Source organism: Odocoileus virginianus, chromosome 1 (genome assembly GCF_023699985.2).
Source record: "Odocoileus virginianus isolate 20LAN1187 ecotype Illinois chromosome 1, Ovbor_1.2, whole genome shotgun sequence".
Classification (NCBI taxonomy): domain Eukaryota; kingdom Metazoa; phylum Chordata; class Mammalia; order Artiodactyla; family Cervidae; genus Odocoileus; species Odocoileus virginianus.
Window position 1 is genome coordinate 50821354 of NC_069674.1, and position 15819 is coordinate 50837172.

Here is a 15819-nt window from a genome sequence, read left to right on the forward strand (position 1 = left end):
TTAAAACTCAACATTCAGAAAACTAAGATCATAGCATCCGGTCCCATCACTTCATGGCAAATAGATGGGGAAACAGTGGAAACAGTGACAGACTTTATTTTTCTGGGCTCCAAAAATCACTGCAAATGGTAACTGCACCCATGAAATTAAAAGATGCTTGCTCCTTGGAAGAAAAGTTATGACCAACCTAGACAGCATAATAAAAAGCAGAGACATTACTTTGCCAACAAAGATTCATCTAGTCAAGCTATGGTTTTTCTGGTAGTCATGTATGGATGTGAGAGTTGGACTATAAAGAAAGATGAGCACCGAAGAATTGATGCTTTTGAACTCTGGTGTTGGAGGAGACTCTTGAGAGTTCCTTGGACAGCAAGGAGATCCAACCAGTCCATCCTAAGGGAAATCAATCCTGAATATTCATTGGAAGGACTGATGCTGAAGCTGAAACTCCAATACTTTGGCCACCTGATGTGAAGAACTGACTCATTGAAAAAGATCCTGATGCTGGGAAAGATTGAAGGCGGGAGGAGAAGGGGCTGACAGAGGATGGGATAGTTGGATGGCATCACTGACTCAATGGACATAAGTTTGAGTAAACTCTGGGAGTTGGTGATGGACAGGGATGCCTGGCATGCTGCAGTCCATAGGGTCGCAAAGAGTCAGACACGACGGATCGACTGACCTGAATTTACCTGAGGCCCATCATGTTGCCTGCCAGCTCACAAGGTGGTCCCTGAAGCAACCACCCTGAGCCTGAGTTGACCTGGGGAGGCATGGAGAGCCACTTGCTCCAAACATCCTCCTTTGGAGCAGAAGACTTGAGCAGAGAAACCCGGGAGAAAAGAAATCCTCCAACAACCCCCAAGTACCACCTTAAAACTGAGAAGGGATCCCCCTGTCTTTAGGGAGACTGGAGTGGAAGGGAAAATCCTGATGACCATCAGCTTAGTAGCGCAGTGTTGAAATGTTCTGACAGCCAACCCGGAGCAAGGTGCCCAAATCAGGCCACGGGAGCCAGAGACCCAGACCTTGCAGTGTACTCAGAGGTCAGAGAACCAGGAGAGGGGAGAGCAAAGAAGCAGAAGATGGAATATTGTGAAGAGCAAGAGGTGCACCCTGGGCAGTGTTCAAGTCAGTGCACATACAAAAATGACCATGTGTATTGGGGTAAATGGAGAAGGCTGGTCATGGCTATCCAGCCTGTGGTCTCTGGCCAGGTAGGCTTTAGCCAGCTTCCAGGAGGCCTGAGGAGGTGGCGATCTCAGCACACCCATTCCCAGTTTGCAGCAGGTTGGTATGGATGATCCCCCACGGGGATCATTTGTATTATTTAGACAAGATCAGGCATGTTCAGGGTGGTATAGCCTTAGATGGTTTGTATTTAGGTTGAAAAGATAAGCTGCTGTAACAAAAGACAGCTCCATTCCCACTTCCAAAAATAAAAACAAACAAGTAAATAAACAAACAAAGCCCAAATCACACTGAAGTTTACTTCTCTTGTAAGCTTCTGAATTCCAGGCCACCAGGTGACTCTGCTCCATGCTGTCATTCAGGGAACCAGGTGCTTTCCATCTTATTTCTGCCAGCCCTGAGGGAAGCATGCTCAAATGAAGGTGAGCACCAGAATTATATAGAGATCTGGTTTCATACAAATTGCTGGCACCACCCTCAGAACTTCAGTAGATCCAAAGGTAAGGACTGAGAATTTGCATGTCTGACAAGATCTCAGGTGATACTGGTGTTGTAGCGACCACAGTTTGAGAATCACTGCCCTAGGGTACTGTCTTGTGTTTATGGTCGCAGCACACACCCATAGGTGCAGCTGTGCTCAGGCTTACTGGAGAGAAATGAGGATGGAAAAGGTGGGTCCCAATCTCAAAGTGCTGGCCCTCTCATTCTCTTTCCTCGGTGACCACTTAGTTCCATGGCCATGTCCAACCATAAGAAAAGCTGGGAAATGCAGTCTGAATGGGAAGCCACTTGCCTACCTCCACATATATTATTGCAAATGAAGGAAAGAATGGATTCTGGGGGAAATCAGTGGATTTTGCCATGGTGCTTTGAGAAAAATTTCCATTGGTTTACCTGGACCAGCATTTTCATGTAGAATGCTTTTGAAGAGGATATTGCATTGTGATTTCCAAAGGATGACATCATCTTGTTTCAATCAGGAACTATTCACAAGTTGGCACTGGCAGCTGTGTCTGAGGGCCTGGGATCTGCACTTGATGGTGAAAGCACCAGAATATGGAATTACTGTGTAAGACTACAGTTTTCTCTAGAGAAGGCATCTTTTATATCTGGGCAGTGTCTAAGGAGCTTTGCTCAAGAATATCTCAGGACCATTGTAGAGTGGGTATGCAGCAGGTGGGTTGAGGGGGGATTCTTATTGAGGGTTCTCTGGAGAAACAGAACTAGTAGAATGTATACAAATAAAAGAGAGATAAGAGCGATAAGTCTGCAGGGCAGGCTAGCAGTTTGGAGACCCTGGAAGGAGTTGATGTTACAGCTTGAGACAAAGGCAGTCTGAAGACAGAATGCCATCTTCCCAGGGGGGGCCTCTATCTTTTCCTCTTAAGGCCTTCAGTGGATTGAATGAGTCCTACCCCATTATGGAGAGTAATACGCTTTGCTGTTGTTCAGTTGCCCAGTCATGTCTGACTCTTTGCGATCCCATGGGCTGCAGCATGCCAGGCTTCCCTGGAGTTTGCCCAAGTTCATGTTCATTGTGTTGGTGATGCCATCCAGCCATTTCATCTTCTGATGCCCTTTTGTGCTTCTTGTGCCCTCAATCTTTCCCAGTTATCAGGGACTTTTCCAATGAGTTGTCTGTTCGCATCTCAAAGTCAACTGACTTAAAAGGTGATCTTATCTAAAAAAATACCTTCACAGACACATCTGGACTGATGTTTGACCAAATATCTGGGTACCATGGCCTAGCCAAGTCAGCATGTGAAATTAACCATCACAGATGTGGAAGAGAATTGTACATACTTCTTGGCTAATGTAGCCACATTCTCAAAATTTCATTGGGATGCCTCTGCTTACCCCTCACCCTCTGCCTGGATGGTCCACTACACAGGCCTGCCTGAGTGGCCTTACTGCACATACTTGCACGGCCGGCTGGAACCCATCACTTCTGAGAGTGAGAGGGTCTGGGATGCTGTGAGCATGAAAGCCTGAGAGCCTCATTGGGGCTGTGGCAGCCCCATTTCATCGGGCCAGATGTCTGGGGCCTGGGTCTTCCCTCCCTCTGCAGTCTCATGTTGGTAGACTTGTGGATAGAGACTGGGAGGTGGCCAGTAAGACAGGGCCATGTGGAGAGTGTGTGGATAAACTTTTCCTTCATGTTGCCAAGGACAGTGGCTTGGGCTAGCTCTGACTTCTGGGAGTGGTAGGAAAGACTGAGGGTTATGTCATTAAAGGACTCTCACAATGTTCTTCCAACCCAGCTGGTTGCAACAAGCTTCACCTGGTCAGACTCTTGCTCCCACCTCCCTGAGCCTGGAAAGCAGGTCTCTGGGGAGGACATGGTCATGAGGACAAGCATGTGTGCTTCTGTTTTCTGGAAGCTTCTGATCCAGGGAAATGCCCTGTCCTGCCATGCCTGTAAGGGGCCCTAAGTTGGAAGGGGATCCATTCATCAGCCCCCTCTCTGGAGTATCCTGGAGGAGGCATCACATGACCTTTAATTCTCACAAACCAATGCAGCAGTCCTACCTCCCTGTTCCAAGGCCCTTCCACAGCTGCTGGACTCTGCTGTCAGAGCCAAACAGGGCACCGGGCAGAGTCAGGGACCCCTTAAACTCCTTTGGATAGACTCATACAAACACAGGAGCTCATGGACTCTCAGAAGCCTAGAGCCACTGCTGCACATATGCACACACGTGCTTGCAGAACACTTACTGTGTTATAAGACATCTATACTTGTCCCTTCAAGGTAAAGTCCATTACATTTCCTCTGCTCCTCTTTCCTCCTCTACTTCCTTCTGGAGCTCAGAGGCATAGAATTAATTATTAATATGTCTTGGTTCACGACATCCTCTCATCATTGGTCCCTGCAAGGCTATCTTTTATTAACTAATGAATTAACAGAAGTACCATAGCAAGCACTTATGAAACAGATACCCCTATGACACCCAGAACACTGGCAATTACTTATATTTACCATCATGTTTCTCCCTACCTTGTGCCCATGCCTCCCACTCCCAAGGCAACTGTTCTGAATCATATGGTCTTTACTCTCTCACTTTTATTTTTACAATGCTATGCTGAAGTCATGTTTCTTGCAAATTTTATGATTTTTTGGTTTACATTGTTTTAAGTTTACACAGAGATCTGTTGTATGTAATCTTTGGAGGGTTAACTTTTTCACTCACCATTCTATTGTGAAGCCCACTGAACAGTCCACTGAATTTCTGAGTAGGCAAATAATATGACTGCTAATTAGTAGTGAGGCAATGCTTGTCTTTGCTACGGCTGGTTTTAGGCTAGCAAGTGGTGTGAAGAAATTGTGATTGCATGCTCTAGAGCTCTTGTTTATTTATTGGCTCCAGGGGTGGATCCCCATTTATGGAACTTGGAAAGGCATTAAAAAATGATTATTATTGGTATTTATAATAATTTCTCTGGAAGAGGAAATAGCAATCACTCCAGTACTCTTGCTTGGAAAATCCCATGGACAGAGGAGCCTGGTGGGCTGCAGCCCAAGGGGTTGCAAAAAGCCGGACATGACTTAGCTACTGAGTATAAATGATTTGGTGTTTATTTTGATGATGTTGTTGTCACATCTCTGCATGTTCATTATAAGGAGTCATTTTTGAGGACCTCAACCACCATTCACATTCTGGCAGAACAGCTAAACTGTCTTACAGTGCTTTGTGGGATTCTCCAACTGACAAGAGCACAATGTGAAAAAGTCAGGATGACTGGCTGGGATCAGTTGTAAGAATTGGGATATATGATGCAATCTACTCCCTCCCCCAGATTGCTGGCAGGACACCCTTCACCCTTCCCCTGCTGAGCAGATTGTCCCCTTTTATGTGGCATTTTAAAGTTATTTCAGGAGACTCGGTGGTAAAGAATCCACCTACCAATGCAGGAGACACAGGTTCAATCCCTTGGTCAGGAAGGGACCCTGAAGCAGGACATGGCAACTCACTCCAGTATCTTGCCTGGAAAATTCCATGGACAGAGGAGCCTGAAGGAGTACAGTCTATGGGGTCACAAAGAGTCAGATAAGACTGAGCAACTGAGCATGACATGCAAAGTTATCTCAAGGTAATTGTATCCCTAGGACTCAGCTATGTGTCTGGAAAAAGAATGCATTCCTGGACTTCTCCTGCTTAACCATTCCATTTCAGTGTGTTTAAAACAATAAAAAAGTACCGCAGTTGGGAAAACATCACACACACACACACACACACACACACACACACACCGATATGTCTAGCTTAAAATTTACCTGTATTACTGATTGTTGTAATTGCTTCCTAACTCTTCTCTCTGTTTCCCCACTGACCCCTCTACAGTTAATTCTCAACATCAAAGCTAGAGAGATCCTGTTAAGGCCTGCTCAAAAACCAATTTAGGAGACTTCTGTGGTTGTCCAGAGGTTAAGAATTTGTCTGCCAATGCAGGGCACAGGGGTTTGCCCCCTGGTCCAGGAAGATCTTGCATGTGGCACAGCAACTAAGCCCATGTACCACAACTATTGAGCTGGCCTGCTGCAACTACTGAAGCAACAAGAGAAGCCACTGCAATGAGGAACTCATGCACCACAAGGAAAAGTAGCCCCTGATTGCCACAATAGAGAAAGCCTGCGCACAGCAACCAAGATCCAGTGCGGCCATAAATAAATAAATAATTAAAAAACCAAAAAGAAACCAAACAAACTCCAATTCCGAGTAAAAGCCCATGTCCTTCTGAAATCACAGGCTTTCATCGTGGGTCCTGTTGCCCCATTCCCTCCTGGCCTCCCTGTTTCACAAGCACTCAGGCTTGATGCGGTCTCAGGACATTTATACTTGCTGCTGCTTCTACCTGGAGAGCTCTGCTCTGAGCATCAGTGTGCCTTTTATCCTTTCTTCTGTTATTTTGCTGAAATACTGTTGTTATTGTTCAGTTGCTGTCATGTCTGTCTTTTTTGGGGCCCTCCAGGCTCCTCTGTCCATGGGATTTCCCAAGTGAGAATACTAGAGTGGGTAGCTGTTTCTTTTTTCCAGGGGATCTTCCCGATCCAGGGATCGACCGGCGTCTCCTGCACTGGCAGGCGGGTTCTTTACCACTGAGCCACCAGGAAGCCCATGTGACCTTTAGCACAATCTTAACCTCTCTGAATCTCAGTGTCTTGTTTTTAAAGCATAGGCCAGTGGTGACCACCTGGACTGGAGGCTGCAGGATTAAAGACGTGATAATGTATGTAAATTCTTGCTGCTCAGTAACTGGCAGTGTCCTTATGGGAAAGCAGGCACCAAGAAGGCCAGGGACTCATCCTTTAAGTTCAGCACCATGTCAGCAGAAAGCCCTGGGCCTCCTTTTCCTTGCAGCCTGGGCCAACCGAGGTCAGTCAGCCTGTGGGAATCCAGGAGAAGGCGGAGGTGCTGGGGCTAGACCTCTAGGGGCCACTTCACTGTGGCTTTACTCCTTTAGGAATCAGGAGGCAGGCACTCTCCCCCATTCACACCTTGAGAGATGGGGACTCAGACTGGACCAGGAACTTGATCCAGGCCCAGATGGACAAGGCCAGTGCCAGGACTCACAAGTCGGGAGCCCGTGGCCTGGTCCCTGGGATGCGCGGGGTTTGTGCCTTCTGGATTCTGCTTCCCGCTCTCAGAGCAAGTTTGAAGGATGCTCCTCCCCTTTCCTCCCGCCTTCCCAACCCGCTCACTCCCAGGGGAGGGGCGGAGTTCCCCGGCCCTGCTGACACCGTCGCCACGGCAACGCGGCCATACTGGCCGCAACGGACCCGGGGTCTGGGTCTGCGGCGCTGCAACCTCGTGGCCAAAGCGGAGCATGGACAGCCTCTTCGTGGAGGAGGTGGCGGCCTCCCTGGTCAGGGAGTTTCTCAGCAGAAAGGTACGTGGCGCCACCCTTGCAGTTCTGGGAAGTTGCTTGATTGTGGGGGTGGGTAAGGGGAGCAGTCTGGAGACTCTCCCTGGAGACCTTTTGGGATGGAGCCCTTCCCCTGCCCGCTGCCTGCCCTAGAGATGCCTGCTGTGAGAACCCCTTTCCCCGGGCTTTGGGAACTACATTTCCCAGGAGCCATTTCTGTCTCCGCTCACTTCCTGCAAGCAGGGACAGGACAGCGGCCGCCCTTAGAGGTATCTCTCTCTTCCCGGCTCGCGAAGCCCGGGCCTGCGCCCTCCTCATTTTCCTAAAGTTCCCGAGGCACTGGGAGCCCAGCAGGCCAGCACGGCTGCCCGACTCTGATGTCATCAGACTTACATCCCACTAGGAAAGAACTTCCTCCCAAAGGGAACCCAGAGGGCTAAAAAAAGTTCTTGCCAGTCAAACCCTTTAGTCCTGTTCATCAATGGGAAGTTCAATCGAGGTCGTTTTAAGTTCTGTTATCTTGCATCGGGTTTCCCTGGTGGCTCGGCTGGTGAAGGATCCACCTGCAATGCAAGAGACCTCGGTTTGGTTTCTGGGTGGGGAAGATCCCCTGGAGAAGGGATAGGCTACCCACTCCTGTATTCTTGGGCTTCCCTGATAGCTCAGCTGGTAAAGAATCTGCCTGCAATGCGGGAGACCGGGATTCGATCCCTGGGTTGGGAAGATCCCCTGGAGGAGGTCGTGGCGACCTATTCCAGTATTCTTGCCTGGAGACTCCCATGGACAGAGGAGCCTGGCTGGCTGCAGTCCATGGGGTGGCAAAGAGTCCGACACGACTGAGCGACTAAGCACAGCAGAGCACATTATCTTGTGCTGGGAGAGTTTTTAGAGAACTCAGAAATTGGGGAGGTCCTTGGCTGTCACCTGTCCTGACAGTGGAGGTGAAGGCGGGCTGGGGAAGAGGTTGCTGGGAGTTATACCATGTATAGTAGAAGTGGAGGGAGAGTACCCATCGCTCTTACACAAGGTCTCCTGGGGAAGGAAATGGCAACCCACTCCAGTATTCTTGCCTGGGAAATCCCTTGGACAGAGGAGCCTGGCAGGCTACAGTCCATGGGGTCGCAGAGTCTGACATAACTTAGCAACTAAACAACAACAATAGAAGAGGAATAATAAGACCTGCCCATGGCAGATTTATAGTGAAGATTAATAATGATCTACAGGCAGGTTCCAGCCACTGTATCTGGCGCATAGTAGGCATTCAGCATCTCTGATGCCGCCCCTGTTTTGAAAGTGTCTTTCTTTGCTTTTCAAAAATGTATTTTTATTTAAAATGCAATGTGGCCTCAACTGTATCTGCTGTTTTTATGACTAATTGACCCACCATCACCTAGTCCTGGCTACATACAGGATATCAATGATATACCCTGTGAGGTGACCACTGCCATTGTTTAAGTCTGGGCTACCAAGGGGAACTCCCCAAGAGTCTTCCCCATGTCTGTCCTCCCTTGAATGCAAACGAAATCCAAAATCCTCACCTGATATTCGAGGCTCTCCCTGTAGCCTGACCCCATCTTACTAGCCCAGTTTCTTTTTTTTTTTTTTTTCCATTTATTTTTATTAGTTGGAGGCTAATTACTTTACAACATTGCAGTAGTTTTTGTCATACATTGAAATGAATTAGCCATGGATTTACATGTATTCCCTATCCCGGCCCCCCCTCCCACCTCCTTCTCCACCCGATCCCTCTGGGTCTTCCCAGTGCACCAGGCCCGAGCACTTGTCTCATGCATCCAACCTGGGCTGGTGATCTGTTTCACCATAGATAATATACATGTTTCGATGCTGTTCTCTTGAAACATCCCACCCTCACCTTCTCCCACAGAGTCAACAAGTCTGTTCTATACATCTGAGTCTCTTTTTCTGTTTTGCATATAGGGTTATCGTTGCCATCTTTCTAAATTCCATATATATGTGTTAGTATACTGTAATGGTCTTTATCTTTCTGGCTTACTTCGCTCTGTATAATGGGCTCCAGTTTCATCCATCTCATTAGAACTGATTCAAATGAATTCTTTTTAATGGCTGAGTAATATTCCATGGTGTGTATGTACCACAGCTTCCTCATCCATTCGTCTGCTGATGGGCATCTAGGTTGCTTCCATGTCCTGGCTATTATAAACAGTGCTGTGATGAACATTGGGGTGCATGTGTCTCTTTCAGATCTGGTTTCCTTGGTGTGTATGCCCAGAAGTGGGATTTCTGGGTCATATGGCAGTTCTATTTCCAGCTTTTTAAGAAATCTCCACACTGTTCTCCATAGTGGCTGTACTAATTTGCATTCCCACCAACAGTGTAAGAGGGTTCCCTTTTCTCCACACCCTCTCCAGCATTTATTGCTTGTAGACTTTTGAATAGCAGCCATCCTGACTGGCGTGTAATGGTACCTCATTGTAGTTTTGATTTGCATTTCTCTGATAATGAGTGATGTTGAGCATCTTTTCATGTGTTTTTTTGCCATCTGTATGTCTTCCTTGGAGAAATGTCTGTTTAGTTCTTTGGCCCATTTTCTGATTGGGTCATTTATTTTTCTGGAGTTGAGCTGGAGGAGTTGCTTGTATATTTTTGAGATTAATCCTTTGTCTGTTGCTTCGTTTGCTATTATTTTCTCCCAATCTGAGGGCTGTCTTTTCACCTTGTTTATAGTTTCCTTTGTTGTGCAAAAGCTTTTAAGTTTCATTAGGTCCCATTTGTTTATTTTTGCTTTTGTTTCTAAAATTGTGGGATGTGGGTCATAGAGTGACCTGGGTCTGTGATTTGTCAGAGAGTGTTTTGCATATGTTCTCCTCTAGGAGTTTTATAGTTTCTGGTCTTACATTTAGATCTTTAATCCATTTTGAGTTTATTTTTGTGTATGGTGTTAGAAAGTGTTCTAGTTTCATTCTTTTACAGGTGGTTGACCAGTTTTCCCAGCACCACTTGTTAAAGAGGTTGTCTTTTTTCCATTGTATATCCTTGCCTCCTTTGTCGAAGATAAGGTGACCATAGGTTCTTGGATTTATCTCTGGGCTTTCTATTCTGTTCCATTGATCTATATTTCTGTCTTTGTGCCAGTACCATACTGTCTTGATGACTGTGGCTTTGTAGTATAGTCTGAAGTCAGGCAGGTTGATTCCTCCAGTTCCATTCTTCTTTCTCAAGGTTACTTTGACTAGCCCAGTTTCGTTTCCAGCTTCTCTCACATGCTTTCCCCTGTTCCACCCACATTCCATCCCAAGTCCCATTTCCTTCAAGAGGTCTCAGGTACCTGTGGCTGGAAGAACTGACTCATTTGTCTGTGGTCTGCTCATGGGCACTCATGTTATAGTTTATGCATCTGCCTGTCTCACCCATTAGACAGTTTCACATTGCTGACACTGAACTGGGCAGAGCCTTTGCAGTTATCTGGTTCACCTGGCTTCCTCAATTCTGACTTTTCATCGGGAGACACTAAACCCCAAGAGGAGAAAGGACTCTGTTACCCACAGTCACTCAGAAAGGCATGGAAGCTGGGACTGCAGCCCAGATCGGCTGCTTTCCGCTCTGGGGCAGAGACTGTGGACTGTCCCTGGGGCTTGGGACACAGCAGGTACCTACCTACCTAACCAAGGGAGTTCTCATCCTGATGTGAGGTACCTTCCAGGTGCCTGTTTATTTTCTCAAACCCTCATAACAGTGCTGAAAGACATGTATAATTATTCCCTTTCACAAAAGACTATGATAAGACTGGGAGGTGAATAAACTTGCCCGGGGTGAGTGGGTCAGATCATGCCACTCCTCTGCCCAAACCGTGCCCCCCCATATGTTTCTTTTGCAATTAGAATAAATCCCAGGGAAGGCCTTGCCCGAGACTCCCAGGCTCCCTACAGCCTGGCTGCCAGCTCCCCCTTGAACCTTACCTTCTACTGCTGCTTCCTTTACCCTCCATCCTACATCATGCCCAGCTATGCTGGCCTCCTCCAAGTGTGATCCCTCCACAGGGAGAATCAGGACAGTCTCCTGGCAGTGGCAGGATCCACCAAGCTCGTGCCCCAGCTGCATTCTCCGGCAAGCACATGTCCTAGCCTGCCTCCACCGCCCCTTGCAGGTGGTCATGCCCTAAGCTTGTTGTTTCCATAATCCCAGTTCCAAGCATCCCATCATCCTCACTTGCAGCTCATTCCCAGCAGCAGCCCAATATAAACTATTCTTCAGCCTCACTCCCATCTCCATTCCACTGTTCTTGCCAACTTTTCATGGTCCCTCAGCCCTCTTGTGACCTCACATCTTACCCATACATCACCCCTCAACACCCCACTCAGCTCCCTTGTCTGTCTCTCCCTTCTTTATATTTGGCCTCCACCTTGCTTGCACTGCGGAGCTGAATGAGGCTGGGGAAAAGCACACTGTTATGTTCATGGTTTCACCATCAATTCATGGTCTCTCACTCCTGTGATGCCTCAGAGATGCCTGCCTACCTGGCTATACTTCTCCAGTCTTGTTCTTAGTCACTCAGTTGTTTCTGACTCTTTGCGACCCCATGGATTGTAGCCTGCTAGGCTCCTCTGTCCATGGGATTTCCCAGGCAAGAATACTAGAGTGGGTTGCCATTTCCTTCTCCAGTCTCCAGTCTTAGATGGACATTTCACGCATCTCTCTCCTCAAGCTCCAAAGCCCCTTCCCCCTCTTAATTTCACTAAGAAAACAGAAGCATTCATGAGAAAACTCCATCATGCCCTATAGTCACTAACCCTCTTGGGCCTGAACCATTTGCCCCATCCTCCCTGCTGTTCTTGGGAATGAGTTCTCCATCCTCTGGGTAAAGCCAAGCCCTCCCCGTGGGCCTGTCGCCTCTGTGTGCTCCAGGACACTGGTGTGGTTACCATCCTGTCTCTACTGTATCATACATTTTTGCCTTCTCTATTGGATTGGTTCTATCAACATGTAAACATGCTCCTACAAAGTCCATCTTGACCCCCATGCCCCTCCCGCTACTAGTTTATTTTTCTTCTCCCTTTTATAGCAAAACTGTATGAAAGGACCATGTATGCTCTGATTCTAATATTTCTCCCTGTTTTCTCAAACTTTAATCAGGCTTTTGTCCCCATCAATCCATGGAGACAGCTCTTGTCAGTTTCATCAGTGACTTCTTGTTTTTAGTCTTTACATTTATTGGTCTAACAATCGTGTTGAACTCAGCTGGTTATGTCCTTCGTGGAAGCTTGTTCCCCTTGGCTTCTGGAGATCACCTCCTTTTGGTTTTCCTTCTGTACTTCTCTGGTCACTCTTTCTCGGGTTCTTGGCAGATTGCCTGTGGCTTCCTGAGCTGTGCATGGGAAAGTTGCTCAGTTGTGACTGACTCTTTGCGACCCTGTGGACTGTAGCCTGCCAGTTCCTCTGTCCGTGGAACTCTCCAGGCCAGAATACTGGAGTGTGTAGCCTATTCCTTCTCCAGGGGATCTTCCCAACCCAGGGATCAAACCCAGGTCTCCCTCATTGCAGGCAGATTCTTCAGCTGAGCCACAAGGAAAGCCCAAGAATACTGGAGTGGGTAGCCTATCCCTTCTCCAGCAACTCTTCCCAACCCTGGAACTGAACTGGGGTTTCCTGTGTTGCAGGCGGAGTCTTTACTGTCTGAGCCACCAGGGAAGCCATGTGCGTGCTGGTGGATTTAAAGACTTAGTCTCTGACTCTCTTCTCTTCTCATTTTTCAGCCTCTTCCACCACTGTTGTGGGTTCCATTACTATCGACATGCTGACAATTTCCAAATGTCTGTCTCTAGCCAAGACCTCTCCTTGAACTCTTACATTCTTTCCAACTGCCTAGTTTACATTTCCGCTTGGATATCCAATAAACATCTCAACTTCACACATTCAAAACTCAATTCCTGATTCTTTCTACCTCCTGCAATTTTTCCCACTTCAGTAACACCACTAACTGTATAGTTGCCTGGGCCAAAGCCTTTAGAACCATCCCTGGCTTTTTGCCTCTTATGCACCCTGCATGCAGTCCATCTGTACACTCGTGGGCTTTACCATCAGAGCACATAAAGAATACTTATGTACATAAGTACATAATACTTTATGTACATAAAGCGTACTTGTGTACACTTCTGCTGCCACTACCCTGGTCCAAGTCACCTCCATCTTTCATGTGAATTGTTCAATAGCCTCCTAGTCTTAATGCCTAGTCCCCTGTCCCATATAGTCTGTCCTCAACCTAGAAGCCAAGCAATCCTTTGCAAATATGTTAGTTCAGGATGCTCCCTTTTCCCCAGTCCTCCAGTAGCCTTCCCATTTCACAAAAGCCAACAAGGCCTTTGCTTAGCAAGCTCTGGGCAACCTCTCTGACCTTATTTCCTGCCACTTTCCCCTAGTTATATGGCTCTAGCTATACTGGCCTCCTTGTAGCTGCCACAGGGCCTTTGTACTTGTCATTTGGGTGAGCTCTATGAGGGTCAGGACTTTGGTCTTTTCACTCCTCTGCCTCTAGCAGACAAACTGGTGGACTAGTGGCTTGTTGCTTTCATTTCACAGATGGGGAAACTGGAAAACAGGAGTGAGCACATGGATGATGGTCAGTAAATAGCTGACTAGAAACTTCCTTTTTTTCTCTTTGGTTCAAGTTTGTATTCATATGTCTTGTTTCACAAATTCTTGTTGGCCCAGCTCATGGCAGGCAGCAGTATTTTTTCTTGTTCTCCCAGCACTGAGAATCTCTGCAAAATTCTGAACACAAAGCCTGGGGGAGCCACTGAAGCCTGGCTCACACTGGGGTCTGGATCCATCAAGAGCAAGGGGATCCCTTAGTGCCAGGCTGAGCTGCTTGGGAGGCATCTCCCATTCTTCTGCCTTTCAGTGATCATCGCTATCTGGGGAGGTGGGCAGGCTGCAGCTGCTGTGGTGGTTTTCGAAAGAAGGAGCCAGACTCTTAAGGGGCCCCAAGGGCTGGGCCTTTTGGGAGTTCAGGGCTGGAGGATGGAAAGCAGCTGCACTGGGATACAGCAGATGCTCACCACGTGCTTCCTGTGAGTCTGGGTCCTGGTGTCACCTCCTCACAGTCCGGGATGGTCAGATCTCCAGCTACGTGAGTCCATTCTGTTATATTGGACAAATCAACCCTGGCGCCCCATCTGCAAAAAGAAGGGAATGACTGTTGGCCTTTTGCTTATGTGTTTCCTCCTGTTTATTTTTAAAGCTTTATATCTCATGGCCCCAAATCTAAGCCAAACCCTGAGCTCCTGAGCCAGTGGTGGGCAGTGAGACTGTTACCTGGATTTCACTTTCTTTTTCTCTAAAATGTGCTGACAGCTTCAGCCTGAGCTCTGCCCACAGTGTGGCTGTAAGATTCGGAATAATGATCATGAAGATGATGTCAAGTGTAAAAGTTACATAAGAGTAAATTCTTAAGTCAGTTTTCAGTCCTCCCAATATCCAGTGAGGAAGGTGGGAGGTGACCGTAATGAACATCAACAGTCTTTTGTTGATCCTCTGCGTCAGAGCTGGGAAGGTTTAGATTTAAAGTGGTAAATAGTGATTTAGAGTGCTTCCCTCAGGGCTTAAAGAAGACGTGTGTGACCATGGACCAGGAACGCCCACGCTCTGATCTCAGCATAAACAGCAGAAATGATCTCCGAAAGGTTTTGCATCTTGAATTTCTCTACAAGGAGAACAAGGTACATGCTTTTAAAGTGTGGTGGGGAGTTCTGGAACGGATTTTGGTAATGTCACGGTACTCACAAGCCCTGCCAGGTCATCAGAGACCAGTGGCTGGAGGCTTGCCGTACCTGCGGTCAGGGAGAAACAGACAAATCCCGACTGTGTGCTGGGTTTCCAGCTTCTGTCTGCCCCACCCCACTGTCAGAGCACGCTTGCACCATATGGGGCTCATTTTTGCACCCAGGCCTGAGTCTGTTAACAATTATTCCCTGTGCTCCCTCCTCTCCCGAGAGACTATTTTTAGTAAGACTGTACTGAGGAATATAGCATTCAGTTATGCTAAAATTTTCCATTCTTTGCCTCCAAATGGTTTTCTTTCTTCAGCTCTGAGTAATACCTTTTTCTTAAGGCCACTGTGACATTTAATTCAGGCAGATGCGGGGTTTGGGTTCAGCTAACCCGGGTGTGTTGGAGTTGAGGTAGCAAATGGACTAGGTACCTCCTTGGGTGGTGATGGGGGTGCTTACTTGATCCCCCACCTCGATCCATAAACCTTCAGGATACTGCGTAGTTTTCTTCTGTTGTGCTTATGACGCTTGTAATAGAATATTTGTGTGGGTGTTTACTTAGGGTCTGCCTCCCCCACTACTCTGGACACTTTAGGATACTGTATCCGCATACTTCATACATGCTTGATGAGATAGTAAATAGTGTGTATTTATGAATGAATGAATGAACGAGCAAGTGAATTAAGATAACGAATGAATGAATGAAACTATCATTCGGGATACTGGTTGTATCCGCATACTTCATACATGCTTGATGAGATAATAAATAGTGTGTATTTATGAATGAATGAATGAACGAGCAAGTGAATTAAGATAACGAATGAATGAATAAAACTACCATTCTGAATTAATTGCTCTTTCTGTTAGAAGAGAGAATCTTATGATTTGACTTGTCGACTAAAAATGATGCACAATGTGAGGCTTGTGAGTTAAGTGTTATTTGGGGCCAAGTGATGACTGCAGCGTGGGAGGCAGCGTCTCAGATGGCTCTGAGAGACTGCACCAAAGAGGTAGTGGGGGA

The 15819-nt window shown here is 47.2% G+C and overlaps 1 protein-coding gene across 5 annotated transcripts in view; it reads left to right on the forward strand.

The window, feature by feature from the left end:
* Positions 1-15819, forward strand: part of MINDY4 (MINDY lysine 48 deubiquitinase 4) — a 126882-nt gene that overhangs the window by 8222 nt on the left and 102841 nt on the right. The window contains exons 1-2 of one of the 5 annotated variants that reach the window (XM_070468154.1): positions 640-7077; positions 14628-14747. In XM_070468154.1, the coding sequence (XP_070324255.1) occupies positions 6850-7077; positions 14628-14747 (348 nt within the window). In that variant the 5' untranslated portion in view covers positions 640-6849. The other 4 variants (XM_020901666.2, XM_020901667.2, XM_070468160.1 and 1 more) reach the window with 4 other exon arrangements.